At 35.6% G+C, this 12486-nt stretch overlaps 1 protein-coding gene across 1 annotated transcript; it reads right to left on the bottom strand.

Annotated features, from left to right (window-relative positions):
• Window positions 1-6166: 6166 nt before the first annotated feature.
• LOC148955230 (midasin-like) lies at window positions 6167-11651 on the bottom strand. Its single transcript, XM_089106689.1, has 3 exons — window positions 11639-11651; window positions 10329-10537; window positions 6167-6440 (listed from the first exon to the last, which is right to left on the bottom strand). Exons 1-3 carry the CDS (start codon window positions 11649-11651, stop codon window positions 6210-6212), a joined length of 453 nt encoding a protein of 150 aa, XP_088962815.1. The 3' UTR covers window positions 6167-6209.
• Between the last annotated feature and the right edge of the window lie 835 nt (window positions 11652-12486).

Raw genomic sequence — 12486 nt, forward strand, 5'->3', positions numbered from 1 at the left:
ACAGGGAAATCTAAAGTCTTGCTTCGAAGCAGGAATAAGTAGTGAGGCCTCTATTGATTCTACCGCAGCCCTCCCAGGATTTCTACCGCAGCCCTCTGACGTCAGGGCATCTATAGGAAAAATAGCATAGCATTTCTACCGCAACCTCTGACGTCACGCAAAAAACCCCTGTTTCAAACGCATGTTACATCACGCAACACACCCTCGTGCTTTAAATAGGTTTATAGTATTTCTGTGACATGCCCTCTGGCATCACAGCATAGATAGGGAAAAAATAGCATAGGATTTTAAACGCATACCCTCTGACGTCACGGCACAGATAGTGAAAATAACATAGGATTTTAAACGCATGCCTTCTGACGTCACAGCATCGCTGTTTCTAGCGGTTAGTTTACAAGATTCCGAACGCATGCCCTGTTTCTAGGCAAAATTTCCAGGTGTCCCCCCCCAAAAGGTGTCTAGACAATCATTTTATAAAGAATCGTGTTTAAACATGCCTCCCCAGGTGGTAGAAGCCATCTTTTATTGATCGAAAATCAGTTTCTTTTTGGAAGTGGGACAGTCAACATTGAAATGGATGAATATAAATTATTGAATATCGAACGTGTTGATGAAACGGGACCTAGAGTGCCTAAAGTAGCGGTGGAAATTACAAGGGGTTGTCAGCTAACCCTAGAATGGGACAAGATGTATGCTGGATATGTTATAACATTAGACAAATTCAAGTCGGAAGAACAATTATGCTGTGCGGTTAAGGTGAATATAGCGCATATATAGATACTACAAGATGGATTAAATGCGCTGGCGAAATATATTGAAGAGAACAATTTGTAGAAAACGGTTAGTCTGTATTTGGTAGTGAGAGTGTTAAAACTGATAAATTTGAGAACCAGAAAATATTATGTAATCTGGTAAAATTGGAAAAATGGTTAGTTTTAGATGATGACTTTCTGGAATCATCTCTACAACGGAAAATATTTAATAAATAAGAGATTTAATAAAAATGAAGTTACACTATATTGTAGAATACGTGACCCTGACTTTGCACGTCAAAATGAATACAAGTTGAATCCTGATGAGCTGTTAGCAGTTATCGTTTTCTGATGATTACTTATACGTAGAAGAAGAAATCTAAAAAGGACACACTGTTTTGTATATATATAGAAATTTTATTAATAAACAAATTTACATATATTTTTAGAGCATTTCCCTTTAGGGCACTGAAATTTATATTATAGAGATAGGAAAGTGTATTTTCAACTAGAAAGTCGGTCAATCGAGGATTGTCGCAATAAATCTTGAGAAATTCCATGCAAGTATGTCTGCAACTTCGGAAAATAAAATATAATAGTGCATGAAAACCACAGCTTTTAGTTGATAGATCTTGTACCTGCTTCCGATTTTGAATAATAGAGTTTCCACTCTGCTCAAAAAAATTAAGGTGAGGTGTTTATAATGTATAAGGTAGGCCAAGCAAATCAAAAATTCTTTACTGCTTCTTGTTTGAAAGACGCATGTTTGAAAGACGTATGTCTTTGCACTTGATGAACTGCTATTAACACTAAAAACGGTATGGTCAACATGTTGAATATGCTCCAATAAATCTGAAGGTATGCAATAGGATTTATATTTGGACATGTAGGTGTCCATATTGAATATATTGATTATTTGATTCGGGTTCATGGCGCCAAGTCTAATAAAACACTGCCGTCAAGGGTAATTTCCCAATAGGTTTCAAATTGATATAGCTTTTACACACAAGCGATGAAAGTCCAAACAGTTCAAATTTAAGCGGGGAATCTTTCCATGATCCAATAGCACTAGCACTTTTTACAAAAGTCAATGCCAATTTTGAAGAAATTTCGTCATTGATAAATGACTAATCGGTATCGGTACGCGTACCTGTCCGCCGGGTGAATAATGCAAAGTGACCCTGGGTGAATAAGAGAAGTGCCAGTTCTGCCGGGTGAATTTTACGTTCGCATCATCTGAGCCGTTATAGCTTATCTCGTGCTTTTGAGGGCTGCACCGGCTGTAAAGGGGGGGGGAGTAGATAAACCGGTGACCGCGCCACTCGCTGAATGCGAGAAAACAAAATATGTAGCTATATAAATGTAACATCTTTTCCTTGAGTTATCTGGAAATCAATTACCTCTAGTGTTATGTAGAAACCAGATTCCTGGGGGCGCTACCGTTGGAGACATACGAACTAATTGCCTGCCGTGCGACTAGATACAGACATATAAAATAAAATAAACACAAATAGAAAAGCAATAGTTTTTATTGAGACTTACATTTAGGTGTATAGCAGTGCTTCACTTCAAATGACGACAACAAATGAAAAGACTTAATTGGCTCTCAAAAATAATGATGATGGAAATAGAGACAAACTATTATTGAAACGAAAAACAGTTTTTTTCCCTATATCACACAAATATAACTTCTGCTCTTTTCCAGCTTTTTCACGATTGGCCCAAGTCTGTGGAGGGGGCCGCTATTTTGTAATTATGTTAAAAAAAATTGACTGGCCTTTTAATTGTGGTAATAAAGATTGACCGCGTCAAAAGTAATATTATGCTTTAAAGCTGTGAACTTACACCTTATAAGTTCTCCGATAGTACCACTTACAAAGCTAAAGACTGTGCCATATATAATATTATTGTTTTAAAACCGTGGCAATCAAGATACGCCAAATGTGGAGATAAAGTTTGGTACTACAAAAGTAATACCATGATTTAAAAGCGGTGTACCGATCGCTCCACTCGCTGAAGGCGATAAAATAAAATGCGTGGCTACAGTAGGTTAGAAATTCTCCAACTATCAACCTAAGAGGGTAACCTCGCTTCCTCGAGTCGTCTCCTTATCAATTACCTCTACTTTCATGTAGAAATCAGATTCCTGGGAGCGCTACCAATGGAGACATACGAACTAATTACATGCCGTGCGATAAGATACGCACATATAAAACAAAACAAACACAAATAGAAAAGCAGTAGATTTATTGTGACTTACATTTTAGGTGTACAACAGGGCTCACTTCAATTGACGGCAAATAGGAGCAGAGATAATAATAACCAAGTCTCTACAATGACTGCATAATAATTTGAAAGGCAAATGCCTGAATTCCAATAGTAATAATTCTAATTTACGAATCCCTCGAAAAACACTTTTTTCACTAATTCACATAACTACAGCTTCTGCGTTCTACCAGATTTTTCACGATTAGCCCAAGACCTGTCGCGAGTACTGCTACCTAGTACTTATGTTTGTAAACTCACTTCATTATACTCACTGACCGTCCAATAATTTGTTTTAAATATATCTGATGATTAATCGGTATAGCTTAGGCTTCCTGAGAAATATTGTAACTAGTGATATTTCTAATTAACGCTATTCTCGGCGAAATTCAAAACCGTCTCCCGTGATTAGCGCCGAGGTTTGGCTGAAACTAAAAGGCAGTTTTTCTTTTTGCTGATTAAGAATTTAGACTCTTGGAAACGGGATTTAAACTTAATTAGGGGAAGTCGAAATTATCTTTAGAAAGAAAGAATTTTATTTTTTGTATTTTAAATATATCGCATTTTGCTCACGGTACACCTGTAGCAATATTACGTTGATTTGTGATTGTATGAAGAAGGAGCATTATGCTATTATTTCCAGTAGATATTAACTTTTCAAGTGCTAAAACAACAGAACTCACAACTTGTTTTTTCGTGCATGGAGCATTGCCGACGTGAAAGGGACTCTGTCATCGGGTGTAACATCCAGTACTTTTCACAAAATATAATTGGACGCTGCAATGAGTAGCCGTATATCAATATTTACATTGGGAGGCAGCCATTGAGGTATATCAAATACCTTATGATTTAGTTTCCCAACTAAATGTAAATCTTTAGTTGTCGCATCTCTAAGAATGTTTTATATATCATAACCCAGTATCTGTTTTTATATTCATAACCCAGTGCTTGTCCCCTCAACAGCTTTTTACACATTGGAGTCATCAACATGCATTGTTTATAACTTGCATAATTTGAAAGATTAATGCTCGTGCTCACAAATTCTCCATTTATATAGACATTTATTTGTCAAAATAATTTGTATAGTACACAATTTTCATAGGATAACCCCTCGGCTGCTCTTGGTTTGTCATTGTCAGATTTTTTAACAATAACATGTAAATCTATAAATTTTGAAGTCAAATCTATAAAGTAGTCTTCTTTGGAATAAATTTGAAAATGGACATTTTCAGACAGCGGTTGTTACGGGTAAATTTGTTCGTAGTATCCATGTTTTACACATGTTTTACACATTTTTCGTAGTATCCATGTTAAATCTAAATTTTCCGCATTGAAAAGATCTAGAGATGAGGTGACTGAAGGGTGAGAATCTTTATGTGGTAGATGTGCCATTTTCTAGGCATCTTTTTAGATCTTTTTATTTTCTTCTTCTTTGATGCTTTACGCTTCCCGGCTGACTTGAGACTGATGAGTGATGAGGTCTTTCGCACTGTTTTTAAACTTTTTCCGCATTGTTTCAATCGCTTGCCAAGGGATCGCGCGCTCGACCGGAGATTTTGCGAAATACGTTCTTGAAAATCCTTCCCAGAGCCCCAATCATGTGATGTAGAGAAAACCAAATCTGCTGCAACCGGAGCAATATTTTTTTAGCCAGGGGTAGTGCAGAACACAGCAGCTTAGCAAACCAATTGCCGAGATCGTAAAAGGAAATTGACGAACAACCTCTGTAATAGTCCATTCCATGACCCAACTGTCGTGGTCCAAGAGTAGAAACATAGCAATCAGTTTCAGGACTCAAAAACTGATTTCTATTAGCCATTTCACTGAATAGGTCTAAACTGACATGCACTTACAGCCAAAACTTTTGTCTTTGAGAAAGGATCACCCAATTCGCTTCTTAATATCAACTGACAGAGCTCAAAATACAAAGTGTTGACTGGAATGGATTGAAGGTGCTTTATATTGTGGTGGTGAATGTGGTCATTAGAATTATTTCATTCAAGAACACGTAGGAGGGGGATATTTGTATTACCAACTCTTGATATCTCGACAAAGGATGCGTAAAGAAATATACAGGTGTCCTAAGAGAAGGTGGGTACATACTCTGCGAAAATGGCACGATTTATGCCACTAGCGCTTCCTTCACTTTTACCATGGATTACATTTTTTTTTAAGCCAAGAGCTTCTCTTAGATTATCGTTGAGAATAACCCTTTCATTGTCAATAGGTAAACTAATGTGGAATACACCTTCTTCCTTTGAATAGTTGAATTGAAAGAAACCATTGTTACGATATGAAATTTTGTGTTAATAGCACGACAAAATTCGTTCATAGTCCCGAACTCCTTATATGATAATGTGACAAAGGGGTATTCATATAAATTGGTCTTCAATTACATGTTGATCGTTAACGATCGGCCAATCATGAGGTCTAATTTTTATATCATATGTACGATCCTTTCTTAGGATATCATATAAATTTTTTAAAATACAATATACAAGAGCAACTTCATACCTCCCCTCAAATTCAATGGCAGGGGAGAGCTTTGTCCAAAGATCGCTCGTTTTATTTAAATCATCATAAATAGGACTGGAAACATTGGACATGAATTTCACATAAAAATCTTCAAATATTATGAACGTTTTCAGTGGGTATCCACGAATAAAAATCAGAGTTGTATCCAAGCCAGCGAACAAGCAACTGTCGCTTACCCTTGCGACTACTAGTCCTTAATACCTTTTCAATTTGATAGATTTGACTATTTCTAACTTTTTGTAATTTTTAGTCATAAAAACCGCCAAGAATCTCTTCATCTTTCATATCACGAAGAAGATACGTTATAGGTTTAGTGTCCAAGACTTTTGTCACTTTAAAAAGTTCAGTTCCTCCACAAGTAATCAACGGACCGAGTCCGTTGATTTTGAATTGAAGTTATCAAGTATTTTGGGCAATAGGTTGCATAGGTTGCATCAAGACTGGGCTGAGTAATTTTAGACAGAGAAAAGCCAAGACAGATAGTCCAAGTAATTGAGAGGCAAATGTTGATTTTGTCCGTTGATTTTGAATTGAAGTTATCAAGTATTTTGGGCAATAGGTTGCATAGGCTGCATCAAGACTGGGCTGAGTAATTGTAAACAGAGAAAAATTGAGAGGCAAATGTTTAAATGGCTGGGGCACGGGTAACCTTTCCGGTTACCTTTCCGCCCAACGGAAGAGGTCTCTCAGGGTAACAAATCCTGATTTTCCAGCAAAAGCAGCACTCCCTCTTCTATGAACCTGAAGTTCCTTGTGAACAGCAACAAGTTTTATGGCATAAGAAAGTGGAATTTGACATCGCTGATTTAGAATGGTTTCCAACTCATTAGTTGGAATTTCATCAAAATGAAGCTCCACAAAGCGATTTCGGAACGCACGAGAGAGCACCTGAAATAAGACAAATCAATATATAAAGAAATGATAGTTACACCTTCCTTAAGTACTAAGACTTTGTGTAACCATTATAAACCCTAATCAGTTATGATTTATTTAAGTGCGAGTATATACAAAATTAAATACTTACACCAATCTAAGCAAAGAGGAGATAATGTAAAACAATATCATTGTTCATTAGAAAAGAAACGCATTATCTAAATACGGAACAATTTATTTTGGCCAAAGTTACCATAAACATTTTAGTAGCTACAAAACCACCAAAATGGCATAACAATGTACTGAAAATTCTTTAAAAAAAAGAAAGAAAAAAAGTTTTCGAGATGTTTTATTTCACAAACACTTGACTAATCCATACTCAAAGCCCTTCTAGTTACCAAACATCAAAACAATTTAACAATTCTATTATTTCTATTTGTCAAATTGAACTCATCTCATAAACTCATGTCATATCGAACAGTTCGTGGGAACGAACTGTAAGTAGGGAGGCAATTTATCTTAATGAAAATCATACAATTAGATTCAACATATCAGAGAACCCCATTTATTGTAAGGGTTTTAAGCTCCTATCAACAAAAATATGGAATTTTGCGTCTTTTTTTTCATGAGAGATCACGGATATTTTTTTTTCAGGGTTGATCGTACCGAACCAACGGTCCTAGAAGAAAGGGAGAGGACTCATTCGAATGGAAATTAAAAAATGTAATGCTCTTTTTCAGTGATCAAAAGGATCATGGAACAAGAGTGGTCTTTTCTGCCATTTTGCGGCACCAGACTACGATTTTGCCTTCCGCCCACGTCCTATGGTGGCGCAGTGGGTTTGATCTCAGTTTGGTAACAAGAGACCCAGAGTTGGAACTCAGCTGTAGCAACACCCTGGAGGACCAACGCAACTTAGTAGTCAAAGAAGCACCGTCAATCCAATACACGCGATTTTGCCTAAAAGAGGACCAAGTTGCCACCTATTAACAATTCCGAGATAGCCAATCGATTTAAAAGTATCAGGAGTTTTATATTGAGATTCCCAGGTGTAGAGAAAGAAACGATGATTGGCGGAGCAATCGCTCCTGAAAGGTTACGTAGTCCATACAAGATAAATGGTTAATATGGATATTTATCTTAGTTTTTTTATTTAGCCAAGTTGATTTACTTATTTTTTCGTTAAACTGTGTTCAGTAATGTATGATCAACTATTAAGAAGCTTCAAATCAAGGAAAGGAACAACATTAAAAACTTGAAAAAAACAGAAATCATTCTGTATATGAGGGGGGGCTGTCCTCTCCTTAGCCCCTCAATATTTATGCTTAAGTTCGACTTTTGTCCTAAACCTTTAAGATCGACTGCTTAAAAATTAATTCAAATGATAATTAAAAAAAAAAAAAAAAAATTAAGCGTAACGAGGGCGGGGTTGAGGAGATTAAAGCCACCGCATATGCGGAATAATTTTTTTTTGTTTTAAGTTTAAATTTTGCTCTTTACTTTCATTAAAAAAAAAACTTGTTGATTTTTTTTAATATGTCAATAAAATGAAGCCTGTGGAAAAATACACATGGAAAAATGTTGCTAAGTGGAAAATATTTAAGAGGGAAAATATACTACTCAAAGAATTATAGAAAAATTGAAAAGAGCATAAATTAGCAGTATGTTAAGACTTACGAAAAATGAAACAACATATACGAAGTTACCAAAAAAGGGTTAAAGTGGTAACTGAAAAATTATAATTAGAGAGTTCAGCGTTAAATTAGATGTAATCGCTATTTTTTGCTTCTAATAGTGCCGATACCATAATGTGCTAAAATTAATACTGTTCAGTGCATTTAAGAACTGGCTTAAGCTCTGATTTATTCGTTAGCCGAGCTATTGCGGCCGTCGATGAGATCCTCCAAATATATCTGAAGTCAGTCAACCTACATGAATCAAGCAAACCCACTTGGCGTTTCTTTCTTTCATTGCACTCGGTTTTTATCGGAAAGTCAAGATCTACAGATTATTTTCATATAAAGCTTATATGCGTAGGTATGTATCTTTTGGTGTATGTGTCTTGTATTCTATGCCTGGAATTTCGTGGTTTAAAAATATGTGTTTAAAACTTTTAGTGATGCAAAGAATTCCATTCGATCTGAAATGTGTATATAAGCTAGAACTAATTTCTCTTTATTAAAAGAAATACCTAATTTTCCCAAATCCCTTTGCGGAGAAAAAGGCGACACTTGGTTTTTGCTAGTTTTGTAGAAACCCTGCCCACCACAACAAAAACAGTCTTTTTCTGGATATGAAAATATACTTCAAAGCGAGAGCAGACTGGAAAAACGGTGTCAAAATTGCTTTGCTTGTAGTAGTTCAGAGGATGAAAAGGAGTATGCAAAAATGTACGAGCCTCACAAAAAAAAAGAAAAAAAGTTCAACCCAAACGGCTGAAAAGCGCTGGACAACCGCAACTATTTAAAGCCAAAAGTAATGTCCGGTCGGGCGAACAAATAGTATTCCATTATTAAAAGAAAGGTGGATTAGATAGAAAAAAAAGCTGAATATGCATAATTGCCAAGTTGAAGTAAATATACACAAGCCAGAGGTTTCCAACAGAATATCATGGAATAAAAAAAGGAAAAAAAGAAATATCATGGTTGTAAAAATACATTAGTAGCTGAGGTATCCAACGAACTATTTCCCGAATCAAGCGATGCTGCAAAACCAGCTGGAGCATTTTTAGGTTGCCTTTTTCATCCATCCATTATTAGTTAGGGTTTGAATTTCTAATGCATGTTGGGCGCTTTCCAAAAAAAAGTTCCTTAGGCTTGTAATGTATTTACTGATTAAAACTGTTTATAAATTTTTGAGTCTCCTTGTTATCATCTTCCAAACAACAAGCACAATACACAAACGACAATGTTTTCCATTTTGATCTTAATTTGAAGTAACCTGCATCGCCTAAAACAAATACCCTTTCTGACATTGGTAGACGGTTCTTTTCGGAATGATAGAAAAAAATATAAGTTTACTCCGTTTCCACACGAATAAACCTGGAAGATATATGAAGTAAAGCTAGGTTTCCTTAATATAGCGGTTATAGATCGAGTGAACACAGGATTTTTTTTTTCGTATGTCACACTAAACGTTTGAAATAAAATCGTTAACATAGTGAGAACAACACAAATATACTTAAGGATTTCACAAATGCCACGAATACTGCAAATGATCACAATTTATTCAGCTCAGGGGCGGATCCAGGATTGTTTTAGGGGGGGGGGTGCGCAAAAAAGGTTGAACCGATAAACTTGCGTTATGAGCAATTTTTATTGACGGAAGATTATGTTAGTTAAGTAAATTACACTACTTTAGACTACGTTAGGGGGCGCGCGCCCCCTCCTCCTTGATCCGCCACTGATTCAACTTCTTTTAAATATGCAATATTCTACTTGACATTTATTTCACACGATCCTCAATGGAAACTCTTCCATAAAAGACAAACTAAAGCTTATAGGCAGTGCACTTTGAAATGCTTTCAAAAAAGAATATTCAGTATTCCGTGGAACTCATTAAATAATGAGAGAGGTCAAAACAATGAGAAAAGGCAATTGTTTATTCAAAAATTAAACATAATAGGAAGTTACTAAAGATGATGGTCTCTTTTTAGCAGTCTAATTTTCTTTTCTTTTTTTTTCAAGTTCAGGCAACAACAAATTTGTTTGTTTCTACTGAGCAAATTCTATCGGGTAGTTAGAAGTTGGAATTATAAAACACATCGTAAGGTAGGATCATCACTACTAGATAACAATAAGGATTGATTAATATTATTCAAACTGTTAATTAATACTGTTAAATCAATACAACTTTTTTAATTAAATTAATACATTTTTAAATTAATAACACAAGAAGACGAACCTTTCGACCACCATACTGGCCAGGAGGATTTTGAGTGGCAAATATTTGAAACCGTGGATGGGCTTTAACGGTTTCCTGAGTTTCTGTAATAAAAAGTTTCCTGTTTTCGTCTAGGACCCGGTTAAGTGCCTCAAGAACATCTGAGGGCGCTAAGTTCAATTCATCTAAAATGATCCAGTGTCCTTTCCTCATAGCTTGGACTAATACGCCTAAAATAAAATAAAAATCATGTTAGTCAAAACGGTATTCCAGTTTTCTTCAATTTGAACAGAATCTGTATTTAAGCATAGATAATTCTTCTTCAGCTGCCAGCATAAGCAAAAAGACTAGGCTGTATCCTATTTGGTTTTGTCTCTGAGCAAAATAATTATTTCGACACGTGATAGACACGTAATTATTTCGTACAGTTCGACACGTAACAAAAACTAGAACTTGCAGTGTTGCAATTCAGTTTGACTAATTATAATGCGTCTTTCATCGTAAGTAACGTATTTCTGCTTTGTAACACAATGTTTATCTCAATTGCTAGTAAAATATGTTCTGAAATAATTTGTTTCTGTTCACTTTTTGACGGTGTCAATTATAAAAGACAAGAACTTGTTAGATGACTGAAAATCAAGGATATAATCCGTCTGTTGCAAATAAGAAATCCTTGTTTTACCGAAGTTTTCACTTGCTTATTAACAGTTTTAAGCAGTGAGAACTGTAACAAATAAAATCGATCAGTAATAAGATCGGCGGAATCGCAAAACGATACTTACTTAAAAAACATGCCTCGTATTTCTTGCAATCTCTAAGTGCTAATTTTTATTGTAGTTTACTTTTGTTTGGCAAATACATGATTCTCTAGCTATCAAAAAATCAAATGAAACACGATTTGGACCTATTTTTCTTCCTCATACTTCTTTTTTGCCCTTTATCAGACTGAGTAATTAACTTTTCCAAAAAAAAGTTTATTTTCAATCTGCTTCAAAAATCGAGACAACTGTCCCTCCTAATGTCCTTTTGATCTTGCTACATCTATTTCGCGACTATTTCAGCAGACAATTTCCTCGGTGTCCAAACATTGATTAAAATTGGATGAACTACAGTACCAGTTAATCCTAATTGATTTCTTATCCAACCATCAAACGATGATCAGATTGGATGAGATCCCGAATCTGACGATATTTCCCCCTTTTTTCAGTCAAAGGCTTCCACTGCAAGATTCATCTTCAATCAATTCTCTATCTTCAGAATATGGCTTAAACCGCCTCAGAGCCTAGACCCTTGGAAAATTACCCTTGAAAATATCTCTGTTTGTTACATACCTAGCAAGTGCATTTAACGTTACCAACAAAACAAAAACGTGGTTTTGTGAATTTGATAAATTTATATTGTACGTGCCTAAGTATCATAAAAATTTACGACTCAGAAAGTTTAGGCTCATTGATTAATACAAACTATGGTCCCGAATTCCAGTAAATTTAATGGTTAAAAAGAGAATAATGAGAATGTGTTAAATATTTTCCAGAAGAATAGTCTACGGATTCGCTTCCAGGATCAATATTATTATTGGTTTTATGTTTCATCTTGTTTTTATTTCAATAAATTGAATTGAATTGATTCTTTTGGGTAGCTGTCTGACTGACCATATTTCAAACAGTAAGCTGTAAGAAAAATACTGTTATATCCCTTTTCTATGGGTAAAATGAGCGAAAGCTTGAGATAGCAAGAAAACGTTCTGCAGATGAAGGATGATATATTGCCAAAGATAGTCCTTTCGTCCAACCATGTAGGGCCAAACAAAAAGAAGGTCGTCTTTTTAAAGGTCGTCATGAGGTGATCGGAGGTCGTAAGGAAGAATTTAAGAGGAATACCCGTAGCTATGATGGCCACAGGCAGCTCGCTGCTACAGTGAGTTGTTAGTAGTAGTAATGAAAAGACGTTTTACACCATGTTTCATTTGAGTACAAGGCCGTATCCAGGGGGGTAGGGGGTTTAACCCATCACCCGAAATGTTTGCCCGACTAGTAAAAACGTAACAAAAATAAATATAAACCAGCTTTTGATGCGTTTTTTACTTTATTTTTTACTTTTAAAGGCCCCCCCCACAGAAATAAGTATTTTGTAAACCACTCCCTCTAAAAAATCATGGATAAGTATCCGTTTGAGTGCC

Source organism: Artemia sp. Qi Xiang Cuo, chromosome 2, assembly GCF_049724085.1.
Source record: "Artemia sp. Qi Xiang Cuo chromosome 2, ASM4972408v1, whole genome shotgun sequence".
NCBI classification, from domain to species: domain Eukaryota; kingdom Metazoa; phylum Arthropoda; class Branchiopoda; order Anostraca; family Artemiidae; genus Artemia; species Artemia sp. Qi Xiang Cuo.

Bases quoted from the DNA above. Each gene is read 5' to 3' on its own strand.
- LOC148955230 (XM_089106689.1), bottom strand. The intron at 6,441-10,328 runs GTTCGTCTTCTT...GTCTTATTTCAG, and splicing joins GCCAGTATGGTGGTCGAAAG to GTGCTCTCTCGTGCGTTCCG.